The sequence below is a fragment of the Schistocerca serialis genome, chromosome 9, assembly GCF_023864345.2.
Source record: "Schistocerca serialis cubense isolate TAMUIC-IGC-003099 chromosome 9, iqSchSeri2.2, whole genome shotgun sequence".
NCBI classification, from domain to species: Eukaryota; Metazoa; Arthropoda; class Insecta; order Orthoptera; family Acrididae; genus Schistocerca; species Schistocerca serialis.
Genome location: NC_064646.1, coordinates 311,080,540 through 311,102,286, shown reverse-complemented (window position 1 = coordinate 311,102,286; position 21,747 = coordinate 311,080,540). Strand labels below are relative to the sequence as shown.

The 21,747-nt window shown below is 41.5% G+C and overlaps 1 protein-coding gene across 1 annotated transcript; it reads right to left on the bottom strand.

The window, feature by feature from the left end:
* Window positions 1-13,132: 13,132 nt before the first annotated feature.
* Window positions 13,133-16,162, bottom strand: LOC126419574 (trypsin alpha-3-like). Its single transcript, XM_050086761.1, has 2 exons — window positions 15,797-16,162; window positions 13,133-13,562 (listed from the first exon to the last, which is right to left on the bottom strand). Exons 1-2 carry the CDS (start codon window positions 16,160-16,162, stop codon window positions 13,164-13,166), a joined length of 765 nt encoding a protein of 254 aa, XP_049942718.1. The 3' UTR covers window positions 13,133-13,163.
* Window positions 16,163-21,747: the final 5,585 nt, after the last annotated feature.

The window sequence follows — 21,747 nt, the reverse complement described above, 5'->3', positions numbered from 1 at the left end:
ACTATTCATAGTATAGAGTTTCTTATTTCTAGCATATTTCATCACTAAAACTAAGATGTGTGGTTCTGTCTGACAGCCTGCATCAATCGCCTCGTATTCTGAAAGAAAAATAATTAGTTAAGACTTCTATCATACGATGAGTATAGTATATTCTTGTTAATGCTTGTTAATTCTGATCCATTTACTCTTCGTGACGAGGTATTGCATCTTCTTTCGTTTATTCCGAAGTTGAAATTCCCATTTCATAGTAATCCACTGTGGTTTGTTTAATTTATTTCTTTTACACGTTATTGCTTCTGAAAATGATGAATAAGGATTAATATCTTGCATTTAAATCATATACCCATTAAATAAAAACTGGTTTCTAGTGGTATAATTAAGCATACAGCATAGCGTGACAGAAAACGTTTTATGTCAAAAACATAGAGAGTGTTCAGGTGCAAAAATGTACACACAGTCTCATAATGCAGTAGCCAAAAGTGTAGAATAGTCAAGATATTGATATATCATAAGGAAAAATGTCAAAGTCAACTGGTGTTTGTTACATCTTAAACACTTCATAGTGCATACAGGAAAACAATCATACATGCACGAAAAATGGAAAATGTGCAAGGTCTGATATATAACGACAAGAAATGACTTTCTTTGTGTTCAGCTTGTATGTTGTGTAGTTGATAGAGGCGAGAGTTGAAGACTTTAATGGAGAAAGAATCTGATAAAATTAATATGTCACTAAATAGAATTGCATAATTGGTCATAAAATATGTAAGTTTATCTGAAAAAATGTGCATGGTCTGATGTGTAAAGACAAGAAAACCGACCTGCTAACCTTACCTTGCCGGGCACTTGCCAAGAAAAAATATGATAATCACCAGTAAGTAGTCACATAAATATAATTGCATCATTGGTCATATAAAAATCAGGAAATGGCATTACAGTGTGATAAATCATAAAGTATGTTCATTCAATAAAGGGTTTAATATTGTAGACATGGTGATGGCCTTTGCTTTTTCTGGTTCTCAAAGTTTCGACGTGTACTACATTGGGGTGAGGAATGCTGCGAATTCGATATGGACCTGCGTATAGAAGCTCAAATTTACTGCATATATTCTTTCCTCTGTTGGATAGATAGTGTGTCCAATGTGAAAGTCACGGCGTGTACAAACCTGTTTTTTGCTGTCTTCTCCAGCGCTCTGCGGCACGTTTGATGTTGTTCAGGGCAATGTTAATTATTTCATGGTGTCATAGTCGACGAGATGTAGGAAAGGATACTAATTCTTAGGTGGTTCAACATTTTTCAATACAACAGTCGGAGATAGCATAGTGGATTCATTTGGTATCGAGTTAATTACATCCTGGAATGAGAGTATGTGTGTGTCCAAATCAATATGTCTTTTATGGCAGTATATTCTACACAGTTTACCAATTTGTTTCATTAGACATTCACAAGGGTTCGAAGAAGCGTGGTACCTGGATATATAGATCGGAGAAATGTTTCTAGCTCGTAACATACGTGTCCATATAGCAGATCGAAATTGTGATCCATTGTCGGAGATTACTTTCAATACATGTCCTACATGGAATAAAAATTGTTTTACAAATGCATTCGAAATAGTTTTATCAGTAGCTTTGCGTAAAGGAGTGAAGGTAACAAATTTTGAAGTGAGTTCAACAGCGACAAAGATGTAGCAAAAACCTCTATTAGTTCTGGGAATCGGACCAAAAATGACTACAGCGGCCGTGTGTCTCAATTTAACAGGTACAATGGGATGTAATGGAGGAATATGTGAAGTCGAGTCTGACTTAGCTTTCTGGCGGATTTTACATGACGCTAAAACTCGTCGAATACGTTTCTAGAATATTATTGCGCACAATGTAATGGTTTCTAATGGTAACATTATTTCTATCTTGCCAAAGGTGTTTAATTTCTTTCCATACGTTGTCTTTACTCTGCTCTTGTGCTATGTCTCGTAATGACGACGAAATGAAATTTTCAAATGCAACTTGTTGAATATACATGACGCTGAAATTTGCTTTGCAGAAGTTGGTTGCGATGTCTTGCTGATTGTTGCTGAGAGAACGGGATAGTGCGTCTGCTACAATATTTTGTGTACCGGGAATGTGAACAATTGTAAAATTAAATTCCTGTAAATAAAGTTTCCATCTGTTTAACCTGTCGTGTGTAAATTTTGCGGAAAGTAAAAACTGTATAGCTCTATGATCTGTGTAAACGGTAGTGTGTCTTCCATAAAGAAAATGCCTAAATCTCGTGAATGCCCATACAACACATAATGTTTCTAGTTCTGTAACAGAATAATTGCGTTCAGCAGGTGACGGAATGCGCCTCGCAAAGGCGATGTTTTTAATTACTGTACAACCATCTTCTTCAATTTCCTGAAAAATGTGTACGCCTGAAGCGGTGTTAGAACTGTCGGTGGCAATGGAAAAATTTCTAGTAAGATCTGGATGTAATAAAAGTGGTGCATTCAACAAAGCTTGTTCTAGATTGACAAATTCAGAATGTGCTTGGCTATCCCAGGACCAAATAGTGCTTTTACCCGTCAATTGACATAATCTAGGGGTGTCTAAAGCAGAGTAATGAATAAATTTACGAAAAAGTTAATTAAGCCCAAAAAGCTACGTAGTTGTTTCTTCGTCGCTGGAACAGTAAAAGCTTGAAGTTTTTCCGGGTCAGGCGCAATGCCTTCTGCTGAAATTACATGTCCAAGAAATTTTATAGAAGTTTTGCCAAAGTGCGATTTGCTAAGATTAACTGTGAGTCCTTGTGCACGAAAAGTTCGTAACAGATGTTCAACAATCAGATTGTGTTCAGACCAGTTAGCTTCTGCAATAAGAATGTCGTCTACATACGTTGTGATTCTGTCTTTAAGTTCTGTCGGAAGTATAGTATTCAATCCGCGAAGAAATGCTTAAATCGAACGGTAATTTACAAAACTGATAACAGTCACCAAAACAGAGAAAAGCCGTATAATTTCTGCAGTTCGGACTGGAGCTGAATTTGCCAAAATCCAGATTTCAAATCTAATGTGGAATAAATAGCAGTACCATGAAATTTCTGTAGAAGTTCTTCTAGTGTTTGAGGGCGATGTTTCATTAATAATAATGTCATTGATGTGGCGCGAATCAAGTACGAGACGAAGTGAACCATCCTTTTTCTTAACAATATGGTGCGGGTTTATGTACGGACTAACTGCCGGTTCAATAATTCCTCGGTCAAGCATAGCTTGCAATTCTTTCTTCACTTGTTCTCTGTGAATATACGGAATGGGATAATGTTTGGCTTTAAATATGTCGTGCTGTTTAACTTGAAATTCATACATAAAACCGGACATAGTACCAGGGACGTTGTCAAAAACTAGAGCTTGCTGTAAAAGAATAATGCGTAGTTGCGTGCGTTCGTCGTCTGTATTTGCACTGCTCTGTTTAACTTTATCAGAAATCATTTGCATAACGTCATAGTCGGCTTCGTCTGGAGTATTATAGTTGTGTACGTACGTATCTGTGAACAATGTGGAATGACAGTCTATGTTACGTGATGCGGAAATGACCTCTGTACGGTTAATTGTTTGTTCTTCTGCAGATAAAGAGTGCTGAAATTCTAAAGCCAGTTGTACATTTTCATCGTTTAACATTAAATAGGAGTTTTGAAAGTCAATAATTGCGTCGTGTTGTACCAGAAAATTCGTACCTAAAATAACGTCTGTTGTCAATAAGGGAACAATCCAAAAATTTGAGTGAAATGTATGACCTGCAATACAAAATGATAAATGTGTCTGTAATTTTACATCTACTCCTTTACCAGATACCGCTCCTTTTACTTTAATTTTGCCTAATGGTAGCGTAGGATAGGTATTCTCTTTGTTATATTCGTTGAAAATTTCCTCATTTATAACTGACATAGGTAATCCAGAATCGATCCAATCTTTACTTCAATGACAGGGTGTGAAATGGTTTTTTGAATAACTGTTTTTTCATGCAAAAGAGTGTCTCGGATGTCGTCAAAAGTAATAACATCTTCGTGAACAAAATTCTCTGTGTCAAAAGTATTGCTTGCGTTGCTGGAAGATGCAACCTGTACTGTATCTAGTCAAATTATATCCGACGTGCTATTATTTGCGGGAGGATGCTGTAGCATTTCGACTATTTGTACTGTTCTGTTATTTCGTCCTGTTGCATTAGGGTCGGGATGATACCGACTGTCTGGTTCATTCCTGATAATCTGTTGTTGCGGATGATTTTGCTGCTGGTAAGACCGACTGTTATTAAACGTACGCTGAAAACTGTGCTCATTACTTTTACGTCTGTCATGCTAGTCATTTCTATACGGTGCATTGCGATATGAGTTGAAATCGTGTGTTTTCTGTACGTAGTTATTTCTTTGTTGCACTGCATTACTATTTGGCGGAGCCGATGTTATACGTGCAGGCGGCGAAACATTAAAGCTTGGTTCACCTTGCACATTACATTGTTGGTTAGGTATGCTAACCGGCTGGTTTTGTTGCTGTTGTTGGGAAAAACCTCTATTGTTACCAAAATGTGGTTCCTGTTGATGATAATTTTGACGATACTGATAATTAAAACTTTGTCTGATATTAAAATTACGCTGGTAGTTCTTATCATTTCGGGAGTGTCTAACGAAAACTGTCATTTTCAAGTAAACTTGTCACTTCAGGTTTTCTTTACACGTTTCTGATCCTAGATAGATCGATAGTTGAAGAGCTGTTTTGATAGATGTAAAGGATAGTAGTAGAGAAGGCAGCAGTGCAGAAAACTAAAGATGAAATAGAACTGCTACGGCTCGGGGCCCTGTGCACGGTACGGCACATATTCATCGAAGTGTAATGAATCCCCTGTGGTCAATTACGCGCTGCAAATAAATTTTAGTTTCTGTGTTACAGGCAATGCCGGTGAAAATTCGAAAGAAAATTGTTGTATCCAGGCCAATTCTAGCTTCTGCATTACAGGCCAAGCTGATGAAAATACAAAAGTAAATTGTCGTATCCAGTCCAAAGGATGAATCTGTGTTCTGTCATTATTAAATACCTTTAATTTTCTCACAGATAGAAAGTGCTTGTAATCAAAATTTTCGTCTCTGAATGACTGAACAGGTTCATGATTGTATCCTACTCTGTTTGTCTGTGACTGTTCGGAATCTAACTCACGTACTCTCTGTAAATTACCTAAATTATACATGCTGTGTGAGTGTGATAAATGTTCGGAATGTGGCTTATGATGTGCCGTGTTAGAGTCTGAAACATTTTTCATCTCTGTCACTTCTTGCTGTCAATTTTACAATTTTCTACGTAATGTATTATTGGACGAACCTATCTCACTGATTGTCTGCTGTAAATTTTGGAATTCGGGTGTTTGATTAAAGGAAATTGGTGAAGTATCGTCTGATTTGGTGTCATTATTACTTTCGATAACATCAATACGACTGGCCAATGCATCATATTTTTCAGTCAGTACTTTTACCTGATCATCGTTTTTATTATCACAAGCGCCAATTTGTTTTTGTATTTTACGTGTGGTTTCGTTCAATTTTTTAACGTCTGCTTTGATGGCATCGGGATCCTGTATTAGTTCTAATTGTTCAAGTCTGTCGGTCACTGTCTGAAAGTCTACTGTGTGTGTGTCTGTTTTTGTTTTAAGATCAGAGATTTAATCATGTAATTCGGTGTTCAACTGTTTGATAGTATTAATTTCGTCTGATACTGTAGCAATGTTGTTGTCTACGTATGTTTTTGCTTTCGTAAACAATTTACGCTTATCTTCCTGTCTCTGTGCAGTAATTGTTTCTATGACTTGTCGCTTTACTTTATTCTGTTCCTGTATAAATTTACGGTAACGCGTTTCACTGTTTCGTAGGTGGTGATTAAAACGTTCGTCAATTTGGCTGTTCTGTTGGTCAAATTTCGCGTCTACTTTTCATCCAGTGGGCGTGAAAGTTCTGCTGACGTTTATCTAAACTCGTCGCGTAACTGTGTTGTGTTTTCAGAGCATTGTTTAGCGACTGCACTAATTTCATCTTTAAGTAATTTCGTTGTAGCTGCTTGCGTATTATTTAATTCTTGAGCCACAGATCTAATTTCTTCACTACTATTCCCAGCACAAACCTTAATATCCTCACGTAATTGTTCTTTAGTATCATGACATTGCACGGCAACGGCTGCAATCTGTTCATTAATCTGTTTAAAGTTCTCATTAATTTGTTCGATCGACCTGTCGTGTTTTTCATTCAACTGTTTGTAATTGTTGTCTAATATTTCATGAATTTCATTAATTTGTTGTTTGAGATTTTCATTAAGTTGTTTGAAATTGTCGTCTTGTTCTTTCTTCGACTGTGTAGAATTGTTGTCTATTTTTTTATTAAGTTGTAGCAATACTGCCATAACTTGATCCCAGCCAAAATTGGCGACTCTATTTTCTATGTTGTGTATTGGTGTATCTGCATTTGTCACGTTTTCTGTAACCATTTGGTCATTCTGTAATTCTTGAAAAGGTTTGCCAATCGGATGTGCACTGTGGGTCACTACCTCGGAATCAAATAAATCTGACGTATTTTGACTACATTGTTCATCTTCGTGAGAAAAATTTATTTGTTCACAATTCAAATTTTGCAAACCGGGTGTGTCAAACTGGGCAGCGTTCATTGTATCGTAACGTGCCGCGTCATCAATTGTTACATTTACTCTGGACATAATTGCATTTGTTTGCTCATCATTAGGATCAAAATCAATATTAGTGATCGGTACGCACTGATTACCTGTAATTAGGGGATTTTCACTATTAGACTGAGTGTCGCTAGTATTCTCTGTCAAACTATTCGAGTCAGCTATTTTACTCATTGCACATCGCGATGTACTGTTAACAGTTTTTCGCAGCATTTTTTTTTTTCACAAATCAAAATCAAGCACACAAATGAAACAAAGACAAAGCAAAAATGGAACAAACACTATTACAACAAAGAGCAATAAATTGCCGATGATCTGTGAAAGAAAGAGTGACAAATTAGCAAATGCGTTGCGCCACATGCAAACTACACTCCTGGAAATGGAAAAAAGAACACATTGACACCGGTGTGTCAGACCCACCATACTTGCTCCGGACACTGCGAGAGGGCTGTACAAGCAATGATCACACGCACGGCACAGCGGACACACCAGGAACCGCGGTGTTGGCCGTCGAATGGCGCTAGCTGCGCAGCATTTGTGCACCGCCGCCGTCAGTGTCGGCCAGTTTGCCGTGGCATACGGAGCTCCATCGCAGTCTTTAACACTGGTAGCATGCCGCGACAGCGTGGACGTGAACCGTATGTGCAGTTGACGGACTTTGAGCGAGGGAGTATAGTGGGCATGCTGGAGGCCGGGTGGACGTACTGCCGAATTGCTCAACACGTGGGGCGTGAGGTCTCCACAGTACATCGATGTTGTCGCCAGTGGTCGGCGGAAGGTACACGTGCCCGTCGACCTGGGACCGGACCGCAGCGACGCACGGATGCACGCCAAGACCGTAGGATCCTACGCAGTGCCGTAGGGGACCGCACCGCCACTTCCCAGCAAATTAGGGACTCTGTTGCTCCTGGGGTATCGGCGAGGACCATTCGCAACCGTCTCCATGAAGCTGGGCTACGGTCCCGCACACCGTTAGGCCGTCTTCCGCTCACGCCCCAACATCGTGCAGCCCGCCTCCAGGCGTGAATGGAGGGACGAATGGAGACGTGTCGTCTTCAGCGATGAGAGTCGCTTCTGCCTTGGTGCCAATGATGATCGTATGCGTGTTTGGCGCCGTGCAGGTGAGCGCCACAATCAGGACTGCATACGACCGAGGCGCACAGGGCCAACACCCGGCATTATGGTGTGGGGAGCGATCTCCTACACTGACCGTAGACCACTGGTGATCGTCGAGGGGACACTGAATAGTGCACGGTACATCCAAACCGTCATCGAACCCATCGTTCTACCATTCCTAGACCGGCAAGGGAACTTGCTGTTCCAACAGGACAATGCACGTCCGCATGTATCCCGTGCTCTAGAAGGTGTAAGTCAACTACCCTGGCCAGCAAGATCTCCGGATCTGTCCCCCATTGAGCATGTTTGGGACTGGATGAAGCGTCGTCTCACGCGGTCTGCACGTCCAGCACGAACGCTGGTCCAACTGATGCGCTAGGTGGAAATGGCATGGCAAGCCGTTCCACAGGACTACATCCAGCATCTCTACGATCGTCTCCATGGGAGAATAGCAGCCTGCATTGCTGCGAAAGGTGGATATACACTGTACTAGTGCCGACATTGTGCATGCTCTGTTGCCTGTGTCTATGTGCCTGTGGTTCTGTCAGTGTGATCATGTGATGTATCTGACCCCAGGAATGTGTCAATAAAGTTTCCCCTTCCTGGGACAATGAATTCACGGTGTTCTTATTTCAATTTCCAGGAGTGTACATTTAAGTAAATAAGAGCAGATATATGACTACTTCTCAGAGATTCACAAAGATATACGATCCTGGCCGGTTGTCGCCAAGTGTAACCTCCCGACAAAAAATTGTAATATATAATAATAATAAATATGAATATGATTCTAATTTTTCTGTACCTCAGAACAAAATCGGTTCCCATTTATAACCTCCCTACAGAAATTCATTCACATTTAATGTACCCACAAAATTCTTTTCTCATCTAATGTAAGCTCGAAACGGAAAAAGTCCTAAACCTTGTAATAAAAAATAAATTCAGTAATGTGGTAAACTTTGGACGACAGCAGTGCTGCGTCATGGCCCTGTAAGATCATTCTGAATAAAAAAGCAAAAATTCTTACCTCAATAAAGTCGCCAACTATCTGCTCTTACAATACGTTTTTCCCGCACAGCTCTGTGCAATGCTGGCCGATAGATTTGTCATTTATGAAAGGAAGCAACTGATTTTTCTTTTGCAACAATCGGAATGATCATGGATTGGAGAAATTAGTAAATTCTTTAAATTGAAATGAATGCTTGTTAGAAATTACTTTATATCACAAAGGTTATTATTAGGACATTTTTAAAAGATTTACATGGGAGTTCACATAACATTACTAGTTATGCGCAAGGCTGCTTTTTACCTTATACAATAATACTCAGGCTCCGGCATCGCTGCACCACTACCGGGCCAGCCAACACGATACACCATACCAGACCAGAGCAGACTCCCGACTAGACACAGACTAGCAACAACTTACTACTACAGCTACACAGTTCGTACTGTCAACACTGCTCTCTGATCAACGATTCTCTTATACCTTGCATATCGCAGGCAGCGCATGAGCAATACATCGAAATTACATCTGCTCGGACCTCTTACATAAAATTACATCTGAATTATATCTGCTCGGGCCTCTTACATAAAATTACATCTGCTCGGACCTCTTACAAACTATTCCGAGGCTTCGTGTAGCATAAGGTTTTCGTCAGAAATTTTGACAGCATAGCGCAATTATAGGAAAACTTGATATTCGATTTGTTGGCTCTTGATCCGTTGATACGGTCTTGAGCCCAGATAATTTACTGATTCGTAATCTCACCCAGAAAAACCTTAAAGGTTCATGTTAGTCGTGTGACGCATGCTGGGTAGTTTTCCTCTTGGTAAGAAATAGAAAATGAGGGTTCCTTCGGTTTGAGATTGACCCTTGGCGGCCTCATTTCATCTTTTCTCCCCCCCCCCCCCCTCCCGGCCCCTCGCTCATTTGCTGCCCCCCGCCCGCTCCCCCGCCGGACCACGTGGAGTGGACGGGTCGGGTCTGAGTACGTTGCGAAAGGGAAACACGGAAATTGGTCGGCCCGTCGGCTGTGTGGCCCGTTGGCTCTATTAGTACAGAGACTACTTAGCTGTGAGTGTACCGCTTGTTCAAAATGTTCAAATGTGTGTGAAATCTTACGGGACTTAACTGCTAAGGTCATCAGCCCCTAAGCTTACCCACTACTTAACCTATACTATCCTAAGGACAAACACACACCACACACACCCATGCCCGAGGCAGGACTCGAACCTCCGCTGCGACCAGCCGCACAGTCCATGACTGTAGCGCCCCAGACCGCTCGGCTAATCCCGCGCCGCGTACCGCTAGTGGCTGTTTCAACCATGCGCTTCACTGTGCTTCAGCTGAATTGCCTTCCCTTATAGCTATGCTGTGCGTTTTTGGTTCCTTGCGTTACACATTGCGCTGAAATTATGGAATAACGTCTTCTTAGTGTGACAACCGTTGGTATCGCTTGCGCTGTGATATACCCGCCTCAGTGACTCTCGCTTTATGCATCTCAAAAAATTTGTCACCTGTTGTAATTATTCCTAACCACAACTGGTCTGTATAAGTTTTATCCATTTAATGGTTAGTGCTTGTTTCTCACATGTAACTGGGTCTGCTTGCCGTTATATTAAGTGCTACTTGATGTTTTGCGCCGGCCGCTGTGGTCGAGCGGTTCTAGGCATTCAGTCCGCAACCGCGCTGTTGCTACGGCCGCAGAATCGAATGCTGCCTCGGGCATGGATGTGTGTGATGTCCTTAGTTCTAAGTCTAGGGGACTGATGACCTAAGATGTTAAGTCCCATAGTGCTTAAAACCATTTGAACCACTTTTTGAAGTTTTGCCTTACTGTCATTTGCTCATGCCACAAGCTGTCTGGTAAATTAAACGTGGTGGCTGTCAAATCAGTGTTATTTTCCTGTGAGCCGTCAGTGCATTTGTCGTTACCATAATGTATAATTAACTTTGGTATTTAGAGATATTGAACTGTTCAGAAGCTCTGTAGTAAATTTCGTTTACTTAGTGGTGCCTTGAGATTTTTTCTCGAATTTATTGTTTAATCCTATAACTATTGTAAGAAAATTTGTCGAAGTAGTACATGCTGTTTAAATTGTGTTTTAGATTGTTTTGTGAACTAAGTGCCTCGGAAGACAGCCTTATTCATAGAAATTTCCTTGGTGCAAACAGGTCTCAGGCTGTGAATGTATGCTTTCCCGGCGTATCTTCTGGCCAGAAGATGATGAGTATGTCACTCGTCGAAACGTCGCAGTTTGAAGACATCGCCACCCGGCTGGAAGCCCGAGAACTCTTCGCCAAGTCTCAGGCTGTGTAACCCAAGTGACATATTGACAGTAACATACTGACATTAATAATTTCAGCCTATGCAGCTAAGTTCTTTGGGGAGATGATTATTGCGGTACCATTATAGCGTTGTATCTTACTAAGCGGTGTTTTCGCTGTGCAATTTGATTATTAGGTAATATTTGATGGTTTTACGCCACTAAGTTATTAAGGCGTGGGCGGATTACATTTTCTGAAGTTGCTTCCTGTAGCATACGTTTACTTGAGTGGCATTCATTAACAGCACTTAGGTTTACTAGTTGTGGGTCCGCTCTCTGGTGTAGCACTTGGACGTGGGGCCTGTTGATGTTACGCGCTGCTGGCATTGTTATTTTCGGGAGTGTTTTCGGCTGCCCAACATTCCCCTCGTGGAGCTGTTCGCACTAGTAGCGTATTACTTAAGTTTGTTCAGTCTACACTCTTAATTACAAGCTCTTATGCTAATATTACCCGCCAAATATCTTACGTCTCAAGAATGAGATTTTCACTCTGCAGCGGAGTGTGCGCTGATATGAAACTTCATCTTACGTCTCTTCTGAAATGAATAATAATACCCAATTTTTCAATAAGCTTCAGGTTTTTTACATCAGGCTATTTCAGCCTGTACTTATTGTGCTAATATTTGGAAACTTTGATGATGCTAATGGGTAACGTTTTTTCTCATTATTTTTGCCATCATTTCCGTATTGTATTCATTCCATGCATGAAAAAGAAAAACTTGCTGTATCACAACCGTAGCCACAAAACTTTCATGGTTGGTCTGTTCTGAAGACTGAATGTTTGGACTTGTAATTCAGTAACCACCGCACCTGATGTTCCTATCAAAGGCTGGTCTAACTAATATTTAAATAAATTTAAGTTTATTTTGTGAAACACTTTTCGGAACTGTCAGTGGCGATTTGTTCTTTTGGTTCTGGGAGAGTACTTCTTTTAATTACTCTAAGGCCACATTGCTCTAATCAAGAAGTGTCTCACCTTATTACCTTACAATTTTTGTATTCATTGCCGATTTCTTACTTGTGGCTTGTGGCCTCTGATCAGCGGTTTAAACAGATTTTTTGTAATAAAAAAAGAATATTCCGGCTGCTCATTCCTTTACATGGTTAACACTGTATTCCTTTTATTAGTGTAATGTGTTCTGTAAGTAAATGTGAAATGTCAAAGGAAAAGTGAACGGATTATTTTTTGGGTCCGCCCATCCATGTGTCCTTTTCCTTTCCCATCTTACGTAAGGGGATTTCTGGCCCTCTAGCCTTCCAGAGCCTGGCGTTCTTGAGACCTGACGTACTGGTGAGCACCACTGCCAGCGATCAGTGGCTACATTCCTGCTAAGTCTTCCTCCAACGCCACAGAAGGAACATCCAGCTCAGCTTCTCGTAGCCCCACTGCGCGGCCTCGTTCAAACGAAGGGACGTGCTGAGATTGTCGTCGTTGTCGCCTTAAAGGCATTTTTGACGAACGTCAACTTACGACTTCCAGTAAAAAGGGTAACTAACACTTACGGCCGTTACAGTGTGTATTTAAAGCAAACCCGATTTGGATCGCTACTAGCACCACTCTTAGTCGAGTGGCGCGACGTCAGAACACGCATCATGTCTGAGATATAGGAACACGTCTACCAACTTTCGTTTATGTCACACAGTACCTTCTTGGTGTTGTGACTTTTTTCAGTCAGTCTATATAACTCCTTGACCGTGAAATGAGATGGCCGCAGCAGACGTGTGAATTTGTTCTTCCACCAGGTTTCGAGTGTGTGTTCTGTTGATTTCATCTTACCAACAACAGTTGTGTCGTGCACAAATATAAAATTTTAATTTTGTTTTCTGCTTTTACTTCAGTAGCGGTAATCAGTTACAAAGTTTACGTTCATTAAGTGCTCATAGGATCTCTATATTCGCCAACAACAACAAAATTGGTAATTGGTATATAGTTATTTATTTCTGAAAGGTCATCTTGTATACAACGGGAACCTTCTTGTCAAAACGTGCAGATGCACATTGTAGAGAGCAGCTGTGACCCAGAAGGCCTTAGACACCTGCTGCAGACCGGATCCAGGAGCGCAGGTTTCCGACGTTGGCGTAGACGCCGGGGCTGGCCTCGCAGGGGCTGACCCCCCAGGAGACGATGCCCACCTGCGTGCTGCCGCTGACCAGGGGGCCGCCCGAGTCTCCGCTGCACACGCTCTGGCCCGCGCTGCCGGCGCACACCATGCGGGCCGTCACGGTGTTCACGTTGGCGAAGATGCTCTGGCAGGTGGAGCGCGCCACGATGCTGATGTCCAGCTTCTGCAGGTTGCTCGGGGCCGGGCCGTTTGTGTACGTGGATCCCCAGCCAGTGACGGTCACGGCCAGGCCTCCGGCGGGGTCGTAGCCGTCGGATGGGAGGCTGACGGCCTGGGCGTTCGTACCGAGCAGGGATCCAGACACCTGGAACAGGAGAGCAAGCAATTCTTATTTGTGTCTGAATGGCAGCGATATAATTCTGACCATTGTACACGATCTTAATGTACAATTATCCACTGCATGTTTATTTCTTTCACTCTTGGAGTGATAATGTGGAGACTGTCTAGAGACGACTGTAAATGCTAAGCTGATTATTTATGATTCCTCTCTGATATTAATGACGTAAGCACTCAGACTGGTATCTTAACAGATGTATGGAACTTCCTGACAGATTAAAACTGTTTGCTGGACTGAGACTCGAACTCGGGACCTTTGCCTTTCGTGGGCAAGTGCTGTCAGGATGTTTCATACCAGCGCACACTCCGCTGCAGAGTGGAAATCTCATTACAGAAACATCCTCCAGGCTGTGGCTAAGCCATGTCTCCGCAATATCCTTTCTTTCAGGAGTGCTAGTTCTGCAAGGTTCGCAGAAGTGCTTCTGTGAAAGTTGGATGGTAGGAGTCGAGGTACTGGCAGAACTGAAGCTGTGAGAATGGGTCGTGAGTCGTGCTTGGGTAGCTCAGTTTGTAGACTAGTTCCCCGCGAAAGGCAAAGGTCCCAAGTTTTAATCTGTCAGGAAGTTTCATACAAGCGCACACTCCGCTGCAGAGCTAAAATCTCATTCTGGAGATCTATGGACTCTACACATTCATTGTAGTAGAACTGCTTTCCATCATATGGTACAATTTTGCTTCATCAAACAATTTTTGTTTACATTCTTCAGACATATCTATTACAGGTTCCAAAGTTATTATATCTTACCATCTCTGAACTCATAAATCTTTGCAGTAACACATAAATCATACGATTCCCAGATTTTGGAGCAATATTACCAAGTAGGTCATAATATCGAACATTTCGTGATTTCATCACACAAATGCTTCTACTTACACATTTGATATATTTTAATTATTGAGTAGTACCGTTTGCCATTAGAGCTGAACGATGTCTCTGTCTTCACAGAATTAACACTTCTCTTTTAATCAGCTCCAGGTAACCTTCTCCTGTATGCGCGTTGCTGTTCCCCATTGAAAGTGGAATTCCTGTCTGTGGTACCTAACATCTCCCTCGAATAATCCAATGATATTGTTTTTATGTACACAGCACCGTAGCCATCCAAGACTCCCTAAAGAGCTACCCGTGCTAACCGATAAACTGTTTATCTACATTCAGAAAATAAGTTGTTCTACACTTTTTCTTAGTGGCTTTCTGAATTTGATTCAGTATATGTTGGATTCTAGATCAGTAAAGTCAGTTCATATGGCTCTGAGCACTATGGGACTTAACTTGTGAGGTCATCAGTCCCCAAGAACTTAGAACTACTTAAACCTAACTAACCTAAGGACATCACACACATCCATACCCGAGGCAGGATTCGAACCTGCGACCGTAGTGGTCGCGCAGCTCCAGACTATAGCGCCTAGAAACGCTCAGCCACTCCGGCCGGCAGTAAAGTCAGTGGCACAAAGAAATCGATTTATATATTTGATATGTAGCTATATTTTATAGTCTTCCAGTCCTAAAAACTTAGAGGAATGATTATTTCTGTATGCTCTTTAGAACTTTTAATTCCTGTTTACGATTGTCACCTAATCGTAGACGCAGACGAAACTAATCATCCCAACATGGGAAGTAGGTCACTACCCATAGTTACATAGCTCTTCACAGGCCCTTAAAGATGACCTTGTGTAGCATTTTAAATCCATCTAAATTTAAAATTAGATGTCATTTTATTCTCTCAGTAGTGTTACAAACAAATCAGTCACCTACCGATTGTAAGACGTATCGCCGCATAACAAAGTAACGTGTTATCAGAGTTAATTCATATTTCCTGGTGATGCAAGTGCGTTACAAATACAGAGGTATCATGTTGGGGCTCTATTCCGAACATTATTGTTTACTATAGCTCAACATAAATGTTTGGACTTGTTTATACATACAAAAACTATAAACTGTCCACTGACGTCAACTCTGCATCAAAACCATATGTCCCTTTGTACCTGACATAGAAAGATTTTCTCAAATCAGGAAGAGGGGAGTTGTATGCCGTATAAACAGGCACTGATATTATTATAACTTGACGTTTTCATGACCTCCTGATCGAGGGTGGCTCTACTTTGCACACAGCGTATGGCTTATTTAGCACAACATAGCCCCTAATGATATAGGAGCTGACTAAAAAATAGGCCTTACGTGCAAGGCCTTAGCGAGTTACTCACCTGAACGACGGCAACGTCGTAGTCCACCGTGTCGCTGTCGTACGATGCGTGCATGTAGCCAGAGGAAGCCCTCAGGACAGTGCCACCGCTTCCACGGATAGACGATCCGGCTCTGAAAGTCATCAGCAGGAGGCTCATACCGTCCACACAGTGAGCGGCCGTCAGCGCCCACGTGGAGCTGATGATGGAGGCTCCGCAGATGTGCGAACCGCCATACAGGAAGGACAGCTGCCACGGGTAGTTGGCGATGTTGGCGTTGCTTCCTCCGATGATGCGGCTGTTGCCCCTGCTCCAGAGCCTGGTGCGGGCCGGCAAGGCCGCGGCAGAGCCGAGCAGACACACGAGCAAGAGGGCGAGGCGCTGCATTCTGGAGGCGGTGGCTGCAGGCTGCTGGCGCTGCACACTGTATATACTGTAACACGTGCAAAGTCAGAAATAATTGGTAGTCTCTTATCAGCGTTCGGGAATTCTCGCTCATTGAGAAAAAGTTCATAGTGCTGTTTTATCGAGCGAGATAAGTTGCCACATAGGTTTTTCCTTTGGTGTTGCAACAGTCACTTACAAGTGGTTGAGATAATTAGTTCTAAGGATTCAATGTTCTCCCTGAACTTTCAGTAATGCGCAAAAAATGCAGTTGGTGCGTAGTTTCCGCATTGGTAAGAAACTACCTTCATCTCGTATGTATTTTGCCGCTAAAACCTTCAAGAGACCCTCACTAATCAGCACCCTATTTTTCGTGTGGAGGAGAGATCCGAAATTTTTGATCCCTATGGCACAGTCAAGCACATAAAAAGTATTTTACTTCTGCTTTGAGATTCCCTCGAAAAGTGTTCTATGTGTCAAAACGTGAAGTCCTGGTTACGGAATAATTTTTGTGTTTTGAGGAAAAATATATTTTTCTGAAGCTTTTGGCACATAAACTACAGAAAATACCAAATAAACCGTCTGTGACATTTCCATGAAAATGCTCTGGTGTTATAAAGAATGGAAAATGACATTTCAGGCGAACAGCATTGAAAACTGTAGTATTTATGAATGTTTTTCTTTTTTTTAATTGTGAAAATTCATAGTTAGTTGATTTTGTCTACGCAAAAGTTGCTTCATTGTAGTGCTTCTTGTGGTGTTCCGTATAGAGTCTGGTTCAACGCGGCTTTCCGCGCTAATCTATGCTGTGTGAGCTTCTTCATCTGTGAGTAACTGCTGTAACCTACATTCGTTTAAACCTGCTTGCTCTTTTCACGTCCTCGTCTCAATCTTCAACTTTTACCTCCCAAACTTTCCCCCATCAGCGAATTGACATTTCCTTGGTGCCTCACGATGCGTCTTATCAACTGCTCCCTTCATTTAGTCAAGTTGTTCCATAAACTCTTATTTGCACAATTCGATAGAGTTCAGTATGTAATCGATCTACCCATCTAATCTTGAGCATTCTTCTATAGCCCCACATCTCGAAAGTGACTTTTGTTTACTTGTCTGAAGCGATTATTCTCCTCGTTTCACTTCTGTACACTGCTAAGGACCAGATAAAGCCCTTACAAAATCGAACGTATGTTTTGAAAATATAAACTCTGTAGTCCTTCGTGTAAGTTAGAATTAACCCAAAGTTTTTGTCTTCATTTTTGTACATTATGTACAATTAAGTATACGATGGATTGGTCTAGTGACAACACACTAACTTACTTGTGACATCTCCGTTTACCTATCTCTTCTCTTCGGTGGCCTCTACATTTTATGGTAAAATTTATCGAAGGGAAAATGCATCCCAGAGTGTAGTATTTTCACATTGGCAAGTAATATTACAGCGGCAAGATAAATAAAATCTTTCAGTGTCGCAGGTATTGTTCGTTGCATGGTTTTGTATATTCTGTCATCGTAATTTTCTCTAATTAGTCTGATCGAAATAACGAAGAAAGACTTTGCGTGCATATAAGGTTACAATTTTCTCTAATCTCCACGGTCACTCATTCGAGGAACTGGAAGAGTTTCTTTCCTGCCTTGTTAGTACTCATATGTAACAGGTACAGTAAAAAGATGGCTACTTGCCTGTATCTATAGATTTAAACGCTGCTGGATGACGGGAACCCAGAAGTATAACAACGAAATGTTTAGTGACCTTGTTAAGTCACTCATAGGGGAAAACATTTCACAGTCAACATCATTATCCACTACTGACTTTGGCCCATGAGGCAGTTCTGGTCTGTCAGCCGGCCCTTAACTCCTTCACAAACATGCCTTTTTATCGGTCTGTTATCAGTAGCTTGTTACGGTTGCGGTTCCTTGCTCATTTGAATGGGATAGTAGAGTCTTTTTTACCTGGATTCCTGGAATTTTCCCAGTACTGAGAAATACTCCAATTCCCATGAAGTGCAGTCTTCGTGGATGTGATTCAGTCTGCTGCAACCTTCAATTTTTCTGAGAAACTTCGTTGCTGTGACCAGAGATCAGATCATGTCATTGCCCTTCGACGCCATATTTAGCTGCCATACAGAGGAGACGAGACTGCCGGTGTCTTGTAAAATTTTATCTTTGTCACTGTGCGGCTAATTCTCGACAATAGTTCTGTATTCACTGGTTGTGTTCACGTTGCAGCCTAGATTATTAAAGGTCGATATTTGTTCACGGCACTGCCATCTGCGTATAAATTTTATCTCACAACTTTTATTCCCAAGTTAGTTTTTGCGATTCCACCCTTTTATGTTTGAGCTGTGTTATGTAAAAAATCGACTGGTTTATGTAGGTCATCTTCAGATGATGCTGTAAAGGCATTGCTATGGGAAAGGACTTGGGCATTAAAAGCTTTGTCGTTGGAGGAAGCTGTGAAACTGGAGCGGTCTTAACTTTGATAGCTTGCATCAGGTACACCGGAAAGCTTTTATCTCACATGTTTCTCACTATCTACTTATTTCATTCTGATATCTTGGTATCGTCGATGAATGTAATGTGCTCTTCAAACATTTCTCAATAACTTTAACGTCGATTTTAGAAGAATACCGGAATGATCACAAAAATCAAAGTAAATCTTAAGAGAGATAATTTGTTCTACATTTCATTTTATACCCATAATGTTCATCAAGAAATAACACAACAAATTTATCGTTCATACATTTCATTGCTAATATATCAACAACCATTCTTCGCGAAACCATTGCGAAGTGACTTGAAGAGGGTTTTTCTCTCGTACGACCTATTAGGACTTCTTCATGTTCCATTCCCGTATGCGGCACGGGAAGAATGGTTATGGTTGTGCATCGTGTAACTAGCGTTATTTGGTCTTCGTGATCCCTACGGAAGTGTTAGATGTGGAGTTGTATTACATTTCCTTATCATTTTAGGCTTTCACGGCCGGTGTTTTTGGTGAAGACTTCCTGACTACAAAAGCGTGGTCTATATATGGAAGTGTACTCTGACGTTTCGCCTGTGAGTGTGGGAGACATTTCGGATGGAAAACGGCAACTGTATCAAGGGCTATAGGGGGTCCTGACTTTATTGAGCTGCATAGATGGCATCATCATTCGTCATGTGATGCAAGATGATGATGGCGCTAACGTCCTCGATTAAAGGTAATTAACCGTCATTTTGTTGCCACCTAAGTCGACCTTCTTTTCTGTTTAAATTATTATTATATTTGTAAAACTATATGGCCTGTCTAAAGATTTGCGAATTGCTATGATTTTTTCTGGTTAAAACGGTCATCCCACTGAAATTTATGTCGTGATTTCCATCCCTTCTGTTACGGCCTATGTCTCAGTACGTCGTTCGGGGCAGTACCTTTTGTGTTCGAGTAAGCGAGTCTTAGTACTTCTTTCTGTGACTAGACTGTATACTGGCCGAACATCAAAAGTACATCTCTAAGATTCTTATTATTCTCTTCTAGCCTTCTAGCAATGTTCTCATCCTGTGTTTCGATATTTTTATTAATTTCATTCCTAAAGTTTTCCATCTCCAATCTAAGCCCTTTACTAGTTTCTTCCGTCTTTTCTTGTTTTCTGCTAACATATTTATTATACGATATATAGTATCTTCGTTCACATCTGTAGATTTACTATTTCAAGAGGAAGGGGCTATATCAGACGGTACAATTTGCGACGGATCATTGCTGTCAAGTTCACACTACTACTGAAACATGGAGAAGTTGTGTCAGCTAGCATTAATGTCGTAGTGGAAAGACCTAAACCTTCAACCACTGAGCTAGAACGTTATGAGAATTCACATCCTAAAGAATTATTTTCAAGTATAAAATCTATTGCAGTCTTATGTTCATCTCTAATTTCTGAAAAGTTCTCTGATCGTATTTGTCTGTCATCGTTGTGCCTGCCTCTCGTGAACCATTAATGTCAGAGGGCCTAGTTCCCTTCTAAATTTGATTTGAAGCAGCTTCTCCTAAATCTCTGTCATTAATCTGGATCTGGAATGAAAATTACAAGTATATGAACACAGTCAGTGAATAAATACTAAACTCAATTAACTGCAGAAGTCACATAAAGCTATTAACAGCGCAAACGGTTGTAAGAGCGGAGAGCAGCTACGAAGGCGGGTGAGAGTCGGATGCGCAGAAGCATGCGGAAATATATCATGTGACTCACAGCCAATCGCGCGCTAGAGACATTCTTGTCTTCGTTCTGAGCGGGTCGTGTTGTGTTCGGAAGTTCTAACTGTTTATTTCAGTCGTTGTGTTCCGTGCTAAGTGATGACTGCCTTCATAGTGTTCATTATGAGTGATGGTAAGCAATCAAGCCAAGTGCTACACAAATAGGCAAGAGGAGTAGTGTTACGTGTGTACCAACACTTTAAGAGTCAATCTTCCGTTGAATCCACGCCGGCACAAGGCGCGTCGCGCCGTTGCCAAATGCCAGGAGCAGACAGCTGAAGCCTGTGGTATTGGTTTGAGGGCCGTTCAGAGAACATCCAGCGAAGCTAAGACGTCTGTACAAGCTTGCGTCTCAGCTGTTTTCAAATCACCAGGGAAGCAACACAACCGCAAAAAAGAAGTGTGAGAGCTAGACGATTTTGCGAAAAACATTTTGCGGCGCATAGTGTTCAGCGTGTATGCTGAAGGCGAGTATCCAACAGCAGAGAAACTAGATTCGCGTATGAAAGAAGCTGCAAATTTTAACGGAAGCAAATGGGTCATGTTGAGGATACTGAAAGACATGGGGTTCAGGCATCAGAAAACGAACGGTAGTAGGAAATTATTAATGGAACGAAAGGACTGTGTTTTTGAGAACAGTGCAGGAGAACAGAGAAGTTGCACATCTCGAATTTGTTACTTAGATGAAACTTTCGATAATCAGAACCACGCAAGGGCTATGTGCTGGAAAATGAGCGATGGGTATGGTGGATTAAAAGTTCCTGTTGGTAAGGGTAACAGCATTACACTGCTTCATGTCGGATCAGCAGATACTGGCTTTATTCCGCAGGGTAAGCTGATTTTTAAGGCATCTAAAGCTATGAATTCTGAAGATTACCACTCTGAAATGACGTACAGCGTCTTCAAAGGGTGGTTTACACAACAGTTATTGCCGTATATTCCTGCGTCTTCAGTTATAGTCATGGACAATGCGAGCATCCTCTCAGTGCAAGTGAACAAAGCTCCAACTACGAGCTCCAAAAAGGCAGACATTATTGTATGGCTGTCATCTAACGGAATACCTCATAACTCGTCGCATATCAGAGCAGGATTGTTGATTCTTATCAACCAACACAAGCCTGCATACAGAGTTTATGAGGTGGACGAAATTGCAAAGCAGTATGGACACCGTATTGTTAGATTACCAACATACCATTGCCATTACAACCTAATTGAAAGCACATACTGCGGAAAAGAACAATACATTCAAAATTGCAGATGTTGAGAGACCTACACATGAGGCAACAGACAGCATCTCAACATCTGCAAGTGCAACTTGCGTAAGACACGCAGAAAAACTGCTAGATGAAGATTACAACAAAGG

Excerpts from the sequence above, each read along its gene's own strand:
- LOC126419574 (XM_050086761.1), bottom strand. The coding sequence starts at position 16,162 with ATGCAGCGCCTCGCCCTCTTGCTCGTGTGTCTGCTCGGCTCTGCCGCG. Across the intron at positions 13,563-15,796 it reads ACGACGTTGCCGTCGTTCAG|GTGTCTGGATCCCTGCTCGG; the intron begins GTGAGTAACTCG and ends CTCCTGTTCCAG.